Source organism: Nomascus leucogenys, chromosome 5 (genome assembly GCF_006542625.1).
Source record: "Nomascus leucogenys isolate Asia chromosome 5, Asia_NLE_v1, whole genome shotgun sequence".
In the NCBI taxonomy this organism is placed as follows: domain Eukaryota; kingdom Metazoa; phylum Chordata; class Mammalia; order Primates; family Hylobatidae; genus Nomascus; species Nomascus leucogenys.
In genome coordinates this window covers 124,313,295-124,332,758 of record NC_044385.1, presented here as the reverse complement: position 1 = coordinate 124,332,758, position 19,464 = coordinate 124,313,295, and the positions used below count along the sequence as shown (strand labels likewise).

Below are 19,464 nucleotides of genomic sequence, written 5' to 3'. Positions count from 1 at the left end.
TCAAGGATGCTTCAGTTCAAACTCTCAACCAACAGGAGAGTGATCTGCATAATTGAACACACACAGAAAATTGCCATATAAACACACTACACACATGATCAGATTCATAATAAAGTGTTTCTTCCTAGCCTTCAACCAGCAAAATAAACAAGCTCCTGGGAACTTGTCATTAGGACTTGCTGTTTATCTTGCCCACCTTTTCTGGAAAGCAAGCCACTTATGTGAAGTTTTGTTTTTCTTAAAGATTTTAGAAGTCAGGCAGACCCTTTCAAACATGTGCCTGTCCAAAACCTCCTCTAACAAATGTACACTACAAATGAATAAGTCACTAGAACAGATCATCTTTAGGGAAACCCTGGTCTCGTGACCCAAGGTTGCTCGGGCTGAAGACTTGCCTCCTGGCCTCCTCACTCATCCTCCTCCTGTGCCTCACTCAAACGCAGGCCACCCAAGAACCCCCGGCTTCTCAGCAGGGACGGGGAACGCAGCACTGCGGGGTTACCAAACATGAGGGGCTGGCTTCCAGAGATCAGCATCTCAGAGTCTGACTCACTGGACTCAGTCCCACTGCTGGTGGAGCCCTCGGTCACCTGCAGGGGTGCCAGCTGCCCCGCCATGCCACTGGCACACACCGACTGCACGGCAGGGACCTTGGAGGCTGCACCCATGGGGGGTGTGCCATTAGCCAGCCTTCTACCCTCGGGAGGAGCTGCGCTGACTTGCCCCCCCTTCCCACGGCCACCAAGCCCATCCATGGCCTCCGGGGTAAATGTCACCTGGCTAAGGATGAGTGGATCTGTCTCTGACTTATTATATCTACCAGGAAGATTCCGCAAGTATGGCCTTGGCGAAGTGGGGGAACAGTGTTCATAAGGAGGACCCTGGCCCGGGAGAGTGTCTTCTCCCATACTCCCCTCTCTATGGTCATGTCCATTTTCAGAAACATAGCCTTGAGACCCAGTCCTGTCCCAACTCATATTTGGACTTGAACTGCTGCTGCTGGGAGACAATGGGGTGGCCAGGGGGCTGTGACCAGCCGAGCCCTTGAACATTTCATCTATGAGAGAGCTATGCCTTGGGAGTCGAGGGCTCCCGCTCATATCAAAGGTTATGTCTGCTGAATCGTCATCAAGGAATTCTCTGGAAGGAGGCCGGGAGGACTTTGCAGAGTGCGGGGAAGCCCTACGCCCAGCCTCTCTTCGCCCCTCCTCCCTGGACAGCAGATAGACACCGCTGGTCAGATCACCCTCATAATTGTCATTTGTTTGGGACCGGGACCGGGATCGGGACGCTTGTTCTCTAAGAAGGTCGTATTCGCTATCTACGTCACTGCAGTCAATGAAAGGAATGGAAGTACTGCTGCCTCTGGCAGCCCGGGATGCTGGACCTGTGCTTGGCTGCGGGGGCTGAGGTTTACTCTGCTGGGTCCTATCCTTAACGACCTCCTCCTCTTCCTCCGTGGGCGCCGAGGCGGCTCCGTCCGCCTGCTTGTTACCCGCGGGGCTTCTCCTCGGCGCAGGGCTCGGGTGAGACCCCGGCTCCCCGGGGGAAAACTTCGGTTCTTTTCCTTGCTGGCAGCTCTGGCCCCCTGGAGATTCGGCACCTTCTCCAAAGGTAAGGCTGGCACTCTGCTGAGACTGGGTGGGGTGGGGAAAAAGGTGCGGAGATGGAGAAGAGGGAGACTGTTATTCCAAGGCTGAAAACAGAAAAGGAGAGCCAGGGGCTCCGGGAAGAACACCCGGGGCCTCTGCGGCGGGAGAACTGCCCCAGAGCGCTCTGACCTAGCAGCAATCACGGAGGCACATCTGGGCGTGATCCAGAAGGTTCCTTCAGGGCGTGGCGGCTGACAGCACTGTTCCCGGCAACACAAGCCAGGCCCGGGCTCTGCTTTCCAGGACCCACCGACTCATGCCGGGGTTTGCCTTGCTTTTCTTTCTCGGAGGGGGAGACAGGATCTTACTCTGTCACCTAGGCTGGAGTGCAGTGGTGCAACCACAGCTCACAGCGGCCTCAACCTCTTGGGCTCAAGCAATCCCCCCAAGTAGCTGGGACCACAGTCCTGCGCCACCATGTCCGGCTAATTTTTAATGATTTTTTTGTAGAGACGGGGTCTCCCTGTGTTGTCCAGGCTGGTCTTGAACTCCTGGGGTCAAGCGATCCTCCTACCTCAGCCTCCCAAGTGGTTTTGCAGTGGTCACAGGCATATGCCACCACACCCGGATAATTTTTAAATTTTTTAATAGAGACTGGGGACTCTCTATGTTGCCCAGGCTGGTTTTGAACTTCTGGGGTTAAGTGATCCTCCCACCTTGGCCTCCCAAAGTGCTGGGATTACAGGTGCCAGCCACCACGCCCTGTTCATGTTGGGCTTGTAAAGCTTCTACAGAACAAGACGGCCCTTCCAGCCCACAGGGGGTCTCCAGGGAAGGGTGGGCAGGCACATCAGGGACACCTGAAGACAAGTTGACACAGTCATCAGAAAAACGACAAAGGACATGTTTGCTTATACTTCTCAGGGCAGCCTGGATGGGGAAAGGGGTTTTTTTGGATTCACACGATGAAATCTCCTTTATATTCTTCCCCAAGTTTCTTTTTCTCTTTTAGAGAAAGCCCTGAGAACTTACCCAGAGACCAACTCCACGGAAAATGAACTTTTGCCATCCTCAGAGCAACAGTGATAATGTCTCTTATTGCCAATTGTGGTCACTGCCCTGTAATACAAGCTCTGGGAACTCGCTGACCAGTTCTGTGCCAGCAAAGGCTTCTGGCCTTGGCACCAGGCCGGAGCTACACCCATTGGTTACAAAGCGGGTCCCCATCTCTTCCCAAGTGGACCCATTTAGCTGGAGAGTCGGTCTCAGCTCTGCCCACTGCAGTGATAGTTCCGCCACTGAGCTGAGTTCTCCGTGGCTTAGAGCACCACATGGGAGATGAGAAGGCAGCTGGAAACACAACACACTCCAGGGCCTCTGAGCCCAGGCTGCGGGCACATGGCACAAAGCCTATATCTGGTCAAAGCCAAGGCCCATAATCAGATTCTCATCTGCTGAAAACCCCAAAGGAAAGGACGGAAAACCAGAAAGCCCACTCTGAAGCCCAGGGCTCCGTGGAGGAAGTGTGGGGAAAAGCAGTTATCACAGGACAGCGCCATCACTGACCTGCTCTGGCACTTCCGAATTCAGTTCTGTAGGCTGTGAAGCAAGGCTCCGGATAGAATGAATCTTGCTGTGCTTCCTGGGAAGAATCACACAAGATCATTAAAGTTAGGTGAGGTTTTTGTTTCTTTTTTTCTTGATTTTAAATGAAACAAAGGTTGTTTTGTTGGACGCATTAGTGCCTTCCTCAATAATGATGGTACCCAGAGCCGCCTTTACAAATGCTACTTGGAAACAGATACGCAGTCATCCTTTGATAGCACTTGCATGGTCCAAGGGTTACTTAAATCTTGGAGAAATTCTCAGAAGCCCTTGTTGTAGTTCCCATGGTGCAGCTGGTGAAGAAACATTTAGCAACTGAGGAGGACCTTTCTACTTAAGGGGAAAGTCACAGAGGAGGGAGGACGTGGCTGCGCCTTCGCATGCTCTGAATGGCAAGCTATGGTCTGACAATACGAAATCAATTCATGTACTTTAGGTAATTATCTTCTCGATCAGTTCTGTAACAGAGGAAATTACCACTCATCCGCTCACCCTATCAAGAGTGAACTCACTCTTTCCAGGTAAGTTCAGAGGAAAAGGCCTGCCCTCAACAGTAGAAGGAACTGACTTTAACAGCATCTTGACACGTCTCTTTCATCTCTTCCCTCTCAGTCTACCTATTCCCCTTTTCCTTATCAAACAGGCACTGAAATGCTCAGGTCCTGAAATTCGTGAGACTGTGTAAATATAGATTCGATTCCCAGGCACATCCAGCTCTTCTTCAAAATACTCCAGGTTAGCACAGAAAAGCTCTAGAGATCCACATTCTGAATCAGAGAGAGAACTGGGCTATTTCTTACATGGTCTTCAAATACTAACCACTGACTGTCCAGGAAAAGTATGGGATTCATCTCCAAAAAAAAAAACCTCCTGAACATGACATTTCTAGAGACAGGGCATGAGAAAGCACCACAGATTTGTGGTAGAAGGAAGATGCAGGGATGGCCACAGAAGCTGGTTTATTTCAGCAAAATCAAAACAAAACACTGAAATAATCTGGATGGTTCTCAACAGGGAATCAGAGAAATACAGTGTAGTATCTTCATACTACTGTATGGCCCTTAAAACAGATCTCAAAAAAAAGGTAGTATTAAAAAAGCAAGATGCAGAATTATATACGAGTACTCATGAATGAAAAGAACACACTCAGAGCAGTTCCTTTTTTTTGGGGGGAGGGGGGGACAGGATCTTGCTCTGTGGCCCAGAACTGGAGGGCAGTGGCACAATCTTGGCTCGCTGCAGCCTTGACCTCCCAGGCTCAAGCAATCCTGCCTCAGCCTCCCAAGTAGCTGGGACTACAGGCATATGCCACCTCATCCAGCTAATTTTTTTTTTTTTTGGTAGAGATGAGGTTTCGTCATGTTACCCAGGCTGGTCTCAAACTCCTGAGCTCAAATGATCCACCCACTTCGGCATCCCACGGTGCTGGGATTACAGGCATGTGCCATTGTGCCCGGCCTCCAGAGCAATTCTGCACACTCTTTGGGGATGTAGTAACATGCATACAGAAAGGAGCCTAAATTTGGCAGCTGCCTCTGGGGAGGGGAGAAGGGAAATCACCAGAGCTGGTGGTTCAAGGGGGTTTTACCATGTCTGTAACGAGAGCTGCAAATAAAAGAAGAAAAAACAACCCCAGAAACAAATGTGTCCAACTGTTAATGGCTGTTAATTCTAAGTAGTAGGAATCTGGGTGTTTGCTGACTTCCCTGTACTTTATTGTAATTTTTAAATGTATGAAAATGAAAAAAGTTTTTTAAAAACTCTACATGCACTAACTAGTTCTCGAGGCCCCATCCTTCGCTCCTTTACCCTCCTTGGGTTCTGCTGCTCCTCCTTGGAGCACTGGGCTCGGGAGCTGGCTGGCCGGAAGCTGCTTAGCAGCTATGAGACCTGGACTACTTATTTAACCTAACGGGGACTCAGTGTCTCCATCTTTGTAAAGGGAATAAAAGACCACTGACCTCGCAGAGCTGAGGTGAAGACTCAATGAGTTCACACAGGCCCAGTGCTTGCAACAGCCTGGCACACACTAAGGGCTATAAGTGTTTGATAACAACAACAACAATAATAAAAAATCCTGTTTCTGGCTGGCCACGGTGGCTCTTGCCTGTAATCCCAGCACTTTGGGAGGCCAAGGCGGGAAGATGGCTTGAGCCCAGGAGTTTGAGACCAGCCCTGGCAACACAGGCAGACCCCATCTCTACAAAAAATTAGCTGGGAGTGGTGGTGGGCACCTGTGGTCCCAGCTACTCAGGAGGCTGAGGTGGGAGGATTGATCGAGTCCCAGAGGCTGAGGCTGCAGTGGGCTGTGATCACACCACTGCACTCTCGCCTGGGCGACAGAGCGAGACCCTGTTTCGAGAAAAAAAAAAAAAATCCTGCTTCTGCTCATCTAGATTTACTTGATTTAATTAAAATGTTCATAGACATACTTTCAATACAAATCCCAAAATATTGAAGGACTCACCAGTGAGCTAGTTTTTATGATGCTTCATCCCCCACTGTGATGTCCTGAGCCCTTCTCTCCTTCCCCGGTATGTCCTCTCCCGCCTCCCCTGGTCCTCTCTGTCTGTTCTCATCTCACTCTTGAGGGCGTGCCCTTGGGCTTTAAAACCTTCCTCTCTAACACTGGACTTGCTGAGGGTGACTGAGACTGTCATTTACAACTCAAGGGACATCAAGTCTGAAGTATGGGTAAAGAAATATTTAGCAGCAACAAACTGTTACCTGGCAAGTCTGAGCCTTCTCAGACTGGAAGCAGCATTGAAGCTTCTCTTACCTTTCAAACTGCACCTTCTTATGTCCTCCTTCTTTAACATAGTCGAGAACCTGCTTCTGAGTCCGACCACTGAAACAGAGACCACAACAGGGAAGGGGAGAAATACCAAAGAGTCCTCATTTAAACACACAAATGATGCTTCAGGGCTTCACTTCCCCTCCTTCCCTAACTGGGAGAGATGCAGGGTTGCTCGGCTAGCCAGGACTAAAAGCAATCCTAACAGACTCTGTATTTTTGGGTCCACTCAGTCTCTTGATATTTTCCTTGAATATACAGAAAAAACGTTCAATTAACTAAGCCCACTTGATAAGTGTGTTTGGTTACTAAGCAACCATCCCAAGAGCCTGTACCTTTCATGAAGGCAGGGAATCACTGGGCTCAGTGCCTGGAACAGTATTTGACACATGGCAGACAATGATTTGTTAAAAATGAATGGAAAAGTTAACCAATAACATGCAAGTTCACATATTCTATGAAGCAACACCAAATGTTAATAAGACATCTGTACTTCTACAGAGAGAGGAAATCCTTTCTGAGTTAGAGACTCCCGCTAGGCGTTTACCATGACTGGGTGGCTCTGCCTGGTGCCTCTCTGCTGTTCAAACAGAGCCCGCTGGGATTACCATACAGGCGCCCCCGCGTGGCCATAGCTCCTGGAGGCCAGTGAGCGTTCACCTCCCCGACCTGCTGTGTGTCACAGCGGCTGCGAGAGGCGGGAGGAAAAACGTGCATCCAGCAAATGGAGGCACAAAGTGGCGACCTCACCTGAACCGAAATGATGACCCCCGGCTAAAGAGGACGGGCTTGGGCTTTGGTTTGGGCTCTTCAAAAAGTCTAAAGAAGGCATGATGTTCAACACAGATTTTCCAGAAGGACTTGCAGAAATCCCGACTGGCCATCAGGAATTCCAAGGTATCCTGGTACGCACTCTAAAAAGGGAAAATACAACATTGGTTTTTTCCATTACCCACAGATACTCCACTGAAATAGGAGAAAAGGGGCAGAAGAAAGCTTTGCCCTATACACAGCAAAGAAAGCTTTGCTGTGTATTTTATTATAGCATGACCATCAATGCAAAGACTTACTAAACTCTGGTTATTCTTAAGGACGAGATGTGGTCCCTAGTCCATCATTTTCTTCCCCACAGAATCTCTTAGACAAGTAACAGAAACAGCCACGTGGCTTCAATGGAAGTGACACCATTTTTTGACCGATTTCATATACGAATTATGTTTGTTTGGCTTACATTTCCTTGAAAAAGAAAACCCAAATACTGAAAGTCCCTTCCTGCCTCCTTAAAAATCACTGAAACGCAACGTTCATCCTCTTCCTCGCACTTCGTGTCAATGTCGGCTCTTACGTCGTTTCTCTGTAAAGTCGCCCACAGCTCCGGGCTCCAGGCCACCCCAGGAACTACACAGGAAATGAAATTTTTTTTTCTGGAGCACAAAAGTGTCACTCTCGGCTGAAAAAAATCATGCCCTTTGATTCTGGAAAGGGGATATGGAAATTGTCTGCTCCCAATTGAAGTGGCCATATCATATAAACAGAAGTTACTACCGTCCTTAGCATTCCCAGCAGTTCCAACTATTTTTGGGGATCTCACAGTTTTGAGTGGACCCAACTTACAAACAAGCTGTGCTGCAGTTCTTTATTTATAAGGCAGCTTTTTGAAACTCCAGTGAATTTTTCCATGGAAAACCATTTAAAATGGGTATATGCTTCCCAGGTCGGGCCATGAAAGCCTACTGAACCCAGACTGTAGCTAAACTATAAGTCTAATTGCCATTTACCCTCTTCTTTGCCATGGGAAAAAGAACTCTAGGTGCTGGTTGGGGACAGACGCCCAGGACACATCACTCACCTCCTCCGTCGCCATTTCCGGCAGACAAAGAAGAGGCTTCTCCTCCCTTCCCATCCCAGTCCTGGCGTGGGCCACAGTGTTAGGCGTGTTGTGGGAAGTAAGTGGGGAAGGGAACCTAATTAGCCCATGAAAATGAGTTCCACTGGGGGCTCAGGGCCTCCAGCAGGGATCGGGGAATTCAGTCTATGCCTGGGGTAGGGCAGGATACTGAATGGGGTCTCCAGGTGTAGCCTGGGGCTGGATGCGCAGCAATAGCACAGCTCTGGTTGTTTGTCAGGAGGGGCTGCCTGAATTTATGCAGGGAAATGACCCTCTCCCCAGGTACACGTTCGTGTACCTCCTTTACGCTCTCTCTTTACCAACGATGACAGCCGTAGAGTTACCGACCATTTGGATACACCTGTCCTAGAGACGCTCGGCGTTCTTGTGGATAAAAGCACCTGGGTAGCACTGGCCACAGGTTCAGCGGAAGCCCGGCCAAGCGCAGACCTCCACCCCTTGCAGGACACACGCCATCCCATGGCTCAACGGGTCCCCTCTCCTGCTGGGACCACTTACATTGGCATCTGGCCGGAGCTTGATGAGAAAGCGCTTCCTCTTGAAGCTCAGCTTCCGCACCTTTGCCCAGTTGAAGGCATTAATCTTAGTGAAACCCTAAAAAGAAAGACAGTAGCAGTGAGCCAGGAAATGCTAACAAGCAACTTGGGAGTTGGTCCGTTTTGCTTATGGGAGCTAAAGGAAGAGGGCTGGCAGGCGACTGCTAAGTAGAGATGAGTTTTGCAGAGAACTCACAGGATGATACCTGTTCCTGGATCATTATTTCTCACTAATTATAGGGTTTTGGCATTCAAACTAAGTCTGCCTCTAGGGAGAGAAGAAACTAGCCAAGATAATGATGAAAAGAAAGATAAACAGAAATAAAAACCGTGACAACCACCACAATCATTAGCTGCCGGGACTTCTGATGTGCCAGGTACTATCCTGAGGGCTTTATATACTGTATCTTAACAACCCTTATATGATAAAACCCAGCAAGATGGATTTACTATTTTCATTTTATAGACATGGAAACTGCAACATGGATATATTTTAATTTGCTGCAAATGACACATTTAATGTGGCAGAAAGAGACTTCCAAGCACACGCCTTCCTGGCAGCTATGGTTAACATTCAGCAGGTTTGCAATCAACTCCCTGCTTCATCCACGCTGGTCTGGCTCCTGGGCCCATCAAGCTTCCAATAGCACCAGCAGAACTGAGGATGGGAGGCCAGGCCTGCTGTGTGTCTTCAAGGCCGGCACAGTCTCTGGGCCGGGTTCACATGTCCTCATCGTCTTTGGCAGCCAGGTAGTCACTGTCTCCATCCAAGGTGGAGAAACAACGGGGAGCTGCCAGATACCAACTCCCGTCTGCCCAGTCTCAGCTGAAATTAGAACTCCTCTGGAGCCCATTGGAACACCAGGCCTGTTCATTCAACGTGGCAAGAATGAAGCAATAGGGCACTGGCAAGAAGGTGGGTTCCGAGACACAAGAATTGTGAGACACTTCTTTTCCTTCTTAATACTTTTTAGAAATGGTTCACAGTTGTGATTTGAAATTTAATGATAGTACTGAAAACTCCACTTGGCTTTATTGTTTTTCTTTTTTGAGACAGTCTTGCTCTGTCACCCAGGCTGGAGTGCAGTGGTGCGATCTTGGCTCACTGCAACCTCCGCTTCCCAAATTCAAGCGATTCTCCTGCCTCAGCCTCCCAAGTAGCTGGGATTACAGGTACATGCCATCATGCCCAGCTAATTTTTGTATTTTTAGTAGAGATGAGGTTTCACCATGTTGGCCAGGCTAATCTCGAACTCCTGACCTCAGCTGATCCACCCGTCTCAGCCTCCCAAAGTGTTGGGATTACAGGTGTGAGCCACCGCGCCTGGCCTATTGTTTCTCTTATCTGATACTCAGAGGCTATGCATGCAGGTCAAAAACTGTCAAGAAAAAATCCGCCTTGAATACCACACTGCTCTCACAATGTCACTCCCTACTACCTGGTAGGAAGCCAACTTAACTCTTCTTGGGATGTGATTCTGTAATAATTATGCTGTCATAAACTTCTGGCGCATGAACAGAGAATCACTGGAACTCTTTTGGTAAAAGATGAGGGGGAAATATAAGCAAACCTGCAAGAGCCCAGTGAAGGGTTTTAGGTCCTGAACATATTTACAACTTCGTAACTGGGTGAAATCTGATCCCATTTCATGAGAAAGGCAGGTGCTTTCTCTATATCCCTTTGAAACTAAAAGCACAAGTTACCTGCTTGTGTTGAAAAGGAATGTACTGAACAGCCTTTTGGGGGTGGTGAATATGTTCGTTCTGTTGGTTCTGTTGGGAATTTTACAGGATATACATATATATATAATAAAAACCTATCAAACTACGCACTTCAAGTGTGCGCACTTTATTGTATGTCAACAATACTTCAATAAGGCTATTAGGAGAGAAGCATTGATCAATGAAACAGTCCAATAGCAGAATGATCAATAGAGCACACATTTACAGTGCAGAGAATCACTATGTCCTTAAGTAGAATACAAGTAAGAATTCAAGTGCAGTATGTGTTTTGCTACAAAATTGCAAGAACGTGGCTTTTATGAATTTATAAGACTGCTGTATCTTAAAAGCATGCCTAACACTCTTTAAGTATATCTGAAGTCCCGACCAAATAAACTGGCTCAAGCCAAACTGGGTTTGGAAAAAAAAAAAAAAAAAAGGATCACGTTACAGCAAAGTATCATCTGTGTGAAAAAGATGTTTATTCGGGGACCTAAAATCTTGATTTCATTACACTGTGTTCTAAGTGTAGGTCCATGGAGAGCTACATGTTTCTGTGATGCTACAAAGTCAATAAAACCAAACAAATCTGTAATATGGATTCCCCAAACAGGACAAAGGTAAGTGAAATCAAATCTGGGAGCTGAGGGCCTGGGAAACAGAAAGCCTGAGATGAGGTTAATTTTCCTTTGTTTGCCGAAAAATAACGATCAGAGGTCTTGGCCCACTGAATATGAATCAGAGTTGAAGGGCCAGTTCTTCTCTATCACTGAGGAAACCGGGCCGTGTTCTCAAGGCTCTCACCTGAAACACTAGAATTCCCGTGTTGGCAACGGCCAGATTGATCTTCGTGCCTTCCCTGTCCTTGGCCGGGTGCAACCGGATTCCATACATCTCTAGCCGACGGGCAATCTCTAGGAGCTGGAAATCTGATTCTGCTGGTGTTTGTCCACTGACAAAACAAAAATTAAAGAGAAAGGCCAGGAGATTTGAATTCCCTGTGTCTATTAATTTGAGATTAAGAAGCTTCTCTTGGGAAATAAAAAGGCATTTCATCACAAACACTGGGGCTACCCGATCAGATGACACCCAGCCTCCCATTCACTGTCACCCAAAGTCTAGCAGCTAGGACAAAAGCTCCATTGCTCATGGAACATAAAACCCCAAAAGTCTCCAAACTCAGCCAGTTTTTTTGTTTGTTTGTTTGTTTGTTTGTTTTCTTTTTGGAATCTCAAAGAGTTTCCTTTAAGGTCATATAAAAGCAAAACACCACTGTGTTGAAACAAGATTTTAGTTGCTTTCAATCACCTAAACCTGCAAGCAAAGTTCAAGAGAACACTTTTTCACACGGCCGTCAGGCTCCAATGCTTCCTTAAAACAACAACCAAAAGTACCATGAGTCCTCTGAAAATATTTTATTAATCCAAACAAAAACAAAAATGGAGACACTATGAAGGTTCTGGATTTTCACGATACTCTGACCTTGTCCCTAGGTGACCACAACCCTTTCCCAATTTCTCATTAGCGTGATAACTGGATGGTCCTTTGCTCTTACTTTCTCTTTTGTTCCAAAGCACGGTCATCCTTAAACTCCAGGCTTCAGTGGGTGACCTGTGCTTCTGAGAGCCCAGGATGAATCACCACATCCCAATGAGCCTCTGTGATCTTCTTCCCTCACGCTTTGTGTTTTTCTCCACAATAGTTTGCGTGGGGGGTGGAGGGGATGTACACCCATGTAGGTTGGAGGCAGAGAGAACCGGCTCAGAGGGAAGATGAAGCCAGGAATGAGACTTACATGTGGTTATGGTGAAATTCCACGATTTTGTCCTCTAGTGCGTCTTGCTGAGGTATGTATTTATTTTTTGCTAAGTGCTCTCTGTCCAAGGCTTCATCAAAATCCCCAATCTCAGCTAAAAAGAAACAGAAAGAAAAACAGGTCACGTAAGAATGACACTTCCCAGTTTGTCAATATTCCCCAGCGAGCCAAACAGAAGCTAGCAGACAACATAAGGGGAGCCCAGCTGGTGGGGAACATCAGAAGGGCCAGATCTCAGAGACAGGATGCGAGGATACATTTATCAATTGTGGTGATGTGAGAAGACAGTTTTCTCTCCTCCTCATCTCTACCAGTCAGAAAGAAGCTTCAAGGCCAGGTGCGGTAGCGCCTGCCTGTAATCTCAGCACTTTGGGAGTCCAGGGCAGGCGGATCACTTGAGGTCAGGAGTTCGAGATCAGCCTGGGCAACATGGCTAAACCTCTTCTCTACCAAAAATACAAAAATTGGCTGGACATGGTGGCGGGCACCTGTAATCCCAGCGACTAGGGAGGCTGAGGCAGGAGAACTGCTTGAACTCAGGAGGTAGAGGTTGCAGTGAGCCGAGATTGTGCCACTGCACTCTAGCTTGGGCAACAGAGCAAGACTCCATGTCCAAAAAAGAAAAAAGCCTCAAAATCATCCGTCTTCAGCCATACCTACTCCCAGTTTTTCTTTTCTCCCCATCCGCCTGGGGAGGTTCTTGGCAGTAAATTCTACACATGTGGGTGACAACCGTATGACCTCCTAACCGTATGAAGCCCTAAAACTTCAGGACTTTATAAAAATCAAAGTGAAACTCTTATATATTAGAAATGACTAGTGCAAAACCCAAATGCTTTATCATGTAGAGAAAAGAGGATTGTCAGTGGGTGCAAAGGTAGATAATCTAATGCTTAAAGAAATTATAAGAGTGTATTAAACTTTTCGTAGTCGTCTTGTCAGAAATAACAGATCAGATTGCAAAGTCTTAGAAGTTTTTATCTATGAGAAATATGATTCTCACATAACCTCAAGATAGTCCTCAATACTGCTGGAATGTGGAAAGTTAAAGGCTAGAGCTTTAAAATCAGACTTGCGCCTTAACAACACTAGCTCAAGGTCAGTGTACACCAATTGTTACACCTCTGAGACAGCACACCTTTTGCTTTGTATCACATATACTGTATAACAAGCTTAATAAAAAAATAGCCTAATGACCAGAGCCCAGCTGTTTTGATAAAAACCAAGGGAACTGTTGCTATGAAACTCACCTTTCATTTTGTCACATGAAGCAGCTTGCCACACTTAGGGCAATGCACTCCAGTAATCAAGCAGGACATGGCCTGGGTGTGGCCATCAATCACACCCACTGAGGATATCTGTTCTGCATAAAGCCATGCCAACTCACCTGGCAGCAGCTGGGGCACTGGAAGAACTCCTCCCTCACTTGCTTCCTCATCATCCGAAAGACCAACAACACTATTTCCTAACTGCCTTTTCTGGACTGATTTCTCCCTTCCTAAACAGAGTAAAATTGCCACCCTCCATCACAGAAAATGGCACAGAAATGGGGGCATGCCTGGTCATATGCCATCATCATATGTTGCCTTGACAATAGAGGGCCTGGCTTCTCTGCAATTCCTTCTATCTGGTTCTCAAGGAAATGCAGTTGATGCTCATTATTCGAGGCAGTTATGATCTATAAGGTTACCATAAACACTGAATTAGCCATTCCTGAATCATTTCTCCTAGGGGAAATACGGGGTGAGGTTCCTACAGTAGTCTTGAAATAACATTTTAGTTAACTGGCCGTGTCTTATGTGTGTTTCTGTTGAAAACCATCTTAAATATACTTTGCCGATTTCTTCACATTGAGCTCTTGGCCAACAGCCCCTGAACTCATGCCTGAACGACGCTTACCTAACACACATTTGCTCTATCAGGCAGATGGCGCTGCACGCGAGGACACAAGACAGACAGTGCTTCAGCACAATGCCTGGGGACTGCTTTCAACAGTGAAATCACCAACAATATGCACAAAAATGCGAAAAGCGTGGCACTAAATAGACCATGAAAAGGATACTTATTAAGAGTACGAGACAAAAAACCAGAAGGCAGAGATTTGCCTTGTTTGACCTCCACTGGGAATGCACATCAGATGACTCCAAATTTTCGCCATCCTGGGCATGTCCACAAATGACCGTGAAAGCACGTGGGTGTTGATTTGGGGGTTACAAGTAAATAAGTGAATTTGCAAAAACAGAATCTGAGAACAATGAGCCTGGACTGTCTATGGAGGAATTCCTTAAATCCCAAATGTCTTGTGAGCTTTATGTTTGGGCTTCTTAATTCCTATGAATCTTAGAACACACTCTTTCCCATCATTCCATATAAAGAGAGCTGAATGGTCTAGTTTTTCCTTTGGCATCAGGGTGCAGACACTTAATTCTCTTTTCTTCTGGGTCGCTTGTCTTTTCTTGCCCTCCTGTGATGCCACAGTGACATGACTATGAAACTCATTTGCTCCCCACATTTCTCCTCTTTGAAATATGGAAATAGGCTGCTCCTTAAATTTCTGGAATTTGAAAACAGACACATACTCGAGATCTGACTTCCTTTTATTTTTTCCAAGACAGGGTCTCGCTCTGTCACCCAGGCTGGGGTGTGGTGGAGCGATCACGGCTCACTGCAGCCTTGACTTCAGGGTTCAAGCGACCCTCCCACCTCAACTTCCCAAGTACCTGGGACTACCGCCACATACCACCAGACCTGGCTTATTTTTTTTTTTTAATTTTGGGTAGAGACAGGCTCTCACTACGTTGCCCAGGCTAGTCTTGAACTCTTGGCCTCCAGCTAATTTTGTTTTTGTAGAGACGAGGTCTCGCTGTATTGCCTAGGCTGGTCTCGAACTCCTGGCCTCAAGAGATCCTCCTGCCTGGGTCTCCCGAAGCGCTGGGATTACAGACATGAGCCACCGCGCCCAGCTGACTTCCTATTTTTTAAATGTTTTATGCTGAAAGTGTCACATCAGCTTATGCATATACTATATTCCTTAGCAGTCTACTCAGCAAAATAATTAATAGGAAAAACAGCAGCAAACCAAAATCCTGTGATTTTAATAAATGGATGCAACTTCCCCACAGGACAGGCGTGGACAAACCCGCCTTACCACGCCGAACCCTCAGAGCAGGGACTGCACAACCTGCACAAACGCAGCCCTGCCTCGCCTCCATGCTGCCCACGTGCGATCTTTACATCAGGGCCAACTAGTAGCTGATTCTTCTCTTCATCAGCTTGTCCTTCTTAGTCAATCCACAATAAATGACAGAAAATTAAGTTCAAAATACTGCAGGGGAGATACAAGGCCAGTGACGGAGGAACAAATGAAAAAATACAGACTATCTTAAAGACTCCATGCATTCAAGCCAAAGAAGGGAGGAAAATAAGACGACAGCAGATTGTGTGTATAGAGACGGACAAGATGAACATCAGCTTACCAGAGATGATTTTCCATTAGGGGTAATATAGTTTCTGCCAAAGGGAGATGACTTGACCCCTTATACCTTACCAATAATCACCAATAGTTGAAATCACGACACAATCCACAGAAGATTCTATGAAATGCCTCCTTTCATGACTGAGGGCATGGGATGCTTAAAAATGCAGAAATGGGGCCTTACACATACCAGAAGATTTTAAGAATATTGTGTGTCTCATGACTGTATGTCAAATACCATGTAAAAAGCAGGGGAACTTCTGAACCCATCTATTTACCTTTTGAGAAGTGAAGATTCTTTGGGGATTTTGAGCCACTCACTGGTTTCTGGGGGGAAATGGTATACTTGACTGAGATCATGATTTTCTGCATGTCAGCGAATCTCCACTCCCAGACATGCAAGTGAAATTCACTATTGTTAACAGACCTTTATTTTTTTTTAATTTACTTTTTTAATTGACAAAACGAAAATTATACATATTGGTCAGGCATGGTGGCTCATGCCTATAATCCCAGGACTTTGTGAGGCCAAAGTGGGAAGATCGCTTGAGCTCAGGAGTTTGAGACTGGCCTAAGGCAACATAGTGAGACCTCAGCTCTATAAAAAAAATAAAAGAAAAATTTAGCTAGACCTGATGGCACGTGCCTATAGTCCCAGCTACTCAGGAGGCTGAGGCAAGAGGACTGCCTGATTCCAGGAGGTCGAGGCTGCCGTGAGCCATGACTGAGAGACTACACTCCAACCTGGGTGACAGAAACTCTGTCTAAAAAAAAAATTTTTTTTGGTATATATTTATAGTGAACATCATCTTTTGATGTATGTATACATTGTGAAATGGCTAAATTAAGCTAATTAACATACGTATTCCTGCCCATATTTATTTATTTTTTGTGGTGAGAACACTTAAAATCTACTCTTCTTTTTTTTTTCTTTTAGAGAGAGTCTCAACTCTATCGCCCAGGCTGGAGGGCAGTGGGGTCCCTCCCAGGTTCAAGCGATTCTCCTGGCTCAGCCTCCCGAGTAGCTAGGACTACAGGCGCCCACCGCCACCACACCCCGCTAATTTTTGTATTTTTAGTAGAGACAAGGTTTCACCATCTTGGCCAGGCTGGTCACGAACTCCTGACCTCAAGTGACCCACCCGCCTCAGCCTCCCCAAGTGCTGGGATTACAGGCGTGAGCCACTGCGCCTGGCCAAAATCTACTCTTTAGTGTAACAGCTTTAAAGAAAAAAACATAGGAGGAAAGAAGTACATGACTAAATGGCATCAGGAATCTTTGAGTAATGTCAATTTGTCTTCTGCTTACAAAATGCCAAGGGTCAGATACATTTTATGAAGTTACTATTTCAATAAGGAAGCTTCATTTTAAAGTTTTATGTTGTTTGGAAAAGGAGGGTTGCAGGTGAATAAGGATAAAGGAAATTAATGTTTACTGAATACCTAGCATGTACTGGGTGTACAGTTGGCCCTCTGTATCTGTGGGTTCTATATTCATGGATTCAACCAACCATGGATTGAAAATACTTAGGAAAAAATACTGCACCTATACCAAACATCTAAGATATTTTTTCTTGTCATTATTCCCTGAATAATACAATGTAGCTACATAGCATTTACATTGCATTAATTATTATAAGTAACCTAGAGATGATTTATAGTCTATGGGAGGATACATGTAGGTATTATACAAATATGACACCATTTTATATCAGGGATGTGAGCATCCTCAGTTTTTGGTGTCCTTGGGAGGTCCTGCAGCCAATACCCCATGGACATTAAAGGACAACTGTATATGCTACCATCTAATTTTTACAGCCTTATGAAAAGGATTCTATTATTCTCATGTTACAAAAGAAATGGAGGCTGGGGGGTTAGTAACCTGCCAGGGTCACCAACCAATGAACAGAAATCAGGTCTGCCTGACTCAAAGCCTCCTCTCCCTCCTCTCCCTCTCCACTATCATTTTATGAAGAGAGGAGACCAAACACAGGAAAGGTAAAAAAAATTACGTAAAGTTCTGTGCTAAGGATTCCTCCCCTGTAAAATAAGGATAATGACAGACTTGATCTCAAGGGGCTGTTAGGAGAATTAAATGAGATTATATATATATATATATATATATATATTTAAAATATATATGTAATATATTTTATATGTATTATATTATATATATTTATATATAATATATTATATATATTTTTATATGTATTATAAATATATTTATATATATTATATATTTAATATATATTATATATTTATATATAATATAATACATGTATAATATATAAATATATAATATATAAATATATATTATAAATATATATTATAAATATATATATAAATACATATATATAAAAATATATAAAATATATGTAATATAAATAAATATATATAATATATAATATATAAATATATAAAATATATAATATATAAATATATAAAATATATAATATATAAAAATATATAATATATAATATATAAATATATATATAATATATATATATAGGGCTGGCACATGGTCAGGGTTAATAAAGATACCTATTTTTTTGTTTTTTTCTTGCCCATGTCATTTTTTTCAAATTGGTAAGAAAACATCTATTTATTAAGTGCTCATATTCAAAAAACAAGAAGATATGCATCATCTGAAACACCTTACTGTATTAGACTAAGGCAATTTTTTTTTACTACTAAGAGTGACACTTCCTATAAACTTTTGTAAATCTAGTTAACTAGGCACATATCAGGATAGGAGGGGACTGACCATATGAGACGAATTCATATACAGTGGAAATGTAAAAGGTGATATGATAGCACAACTTTCCTTTATAGTAGTGCTTATTATACATTAAGCATTATACCCACAATTACCTTTCTGAAACATAATGTGTATATTTTATTTCAAGTAATTTCTGCCTTGGTCAAGAGGGAAAAAACACCCACGTGGCTTGTCAGCAAGCCTTGAGATGAGCACAATCTGATTTATCCTTTGTCTATATTAAGGCAAATTAAAATATCTAGGGTCCAGCTTCATTAATCCAGCATGTGTCTTGGTTTACTGAATTCTGGAGAGCAAAAATCTCTAGAGAGAAGTGAAATCTGTGGCAGTATTATGTCTTAAGGCGACTATGCCATACTCAATGATCAAGTTTAAATCCAAGAACAGGACAGAACGAGTTTAGTCTATTTGGCAACCATCCATCCAAGCTTATCCTTTGAGACAACTGAAAGTATCAACTGTGTACTAGTCCTTGAAGAAAGACGAACACCTGAGCAGAAAGTAGAAAAGTTAACATTTGAAGATACGCATACTAAATGACATCAGGAGTATTGTTTTTCTCTTCCAACCATAGGCCTTCATACGAACAGCAAAAATAACACAAAAACATTGACACTTTCTTTTTTGGTGGATAGGATTTTTTTCCCATCAATCAGATCACTGTGTTATTTTGAACATGATTTTCAAAGGAAACTAACAGAACTTACATTGCACAATGTGTGAGATCAAGAGAGCTGCGCTGGTGTCATTACACGTCAACCTGCCTTGAGCCAAGTCCTGCTTCACCTGCAGCGCGAACAGGTACCTGCGAAGATCAACAGAGCTGGGCGTCAGGCAAAGAGGGCAGGAGGTCGCCGGGAACCTGGCCTCATTGTGAGAGGCCAAGGAGAGGGATGCAAACCCCAGCCTGCATGGGAAGTCTGCATGGGCTGGAATGGATTCCAGCTGCCATTCACTGCAGTGTAAATATCTCCCTCCAAAATACAAAGAGATGTATGCTATCATCTTTTCACAGTATGAATAATATGTTTCATTTTATATAGGGAGAGAGAGCCATAAAAATGTGAGACCATAACCTAGCATGCTATATATTTTTGTAGGGTACAGGAAATATTTACATTTTTTTCACAGAATCAGTCATCCATACTCTAACATGGTTCTATGGCTCAGACAATAACAGCAGTTTATTATGGTGAGTCAGAGGATTGCCAATGAAATGAGAAAAACAAGGCGGTG

General features: G+C 44.6%; 1 protein-coding gene across 3 annotated transcripts in view; it reads right to left on the bottom strand.

The window, feature by feature from the left end:
- The window catches only part of FARP1 (FERM, ARH/RhoGEF and pleckstrin domain protein 1), a 312,172-nt gene that overhangs the window by 52,391 nt on the left and 240,317 nt on the right, over positions 1-19,464 (bottom strand). For all 3 annotated transcript variants that reach the window (XM_030813589.1, XM_030813590.1, XM_030813588.1), the window contains exons 6-13: positions 18,936-19,033; positions 11,954-12,068; positions 10,963-11,110; positions 8,399-8,494; positions 6,742-6,905; positions 5,977-6,045; positions 3,159-3,234; positions 1,388-1,637 (exon numbers count right to left, since the gene is read on the bottom strand). In XM_030813589.1, the coding sequence (XP_030669449.1) occupies positions 1,388-1,637; positions 3,159-3,234; positions 5,977-6,045; positions 6,742-6,905; positions 8,399-8,494; positions 10,963-11,110; positions 11,954-12,068; positions 18,936-19,033 (1,016 nt within the window). The remainder of the gene's footprint in view (positions 1-1,387; positions 1,638-3,158; positions 3,235-5,976; positions 6,046-6,741; positions 6,906-8,398; positions 8,495-10,962; positions 11,111-11,953; positions 12,069-18,935; positions 19,034-19,464) is intronic.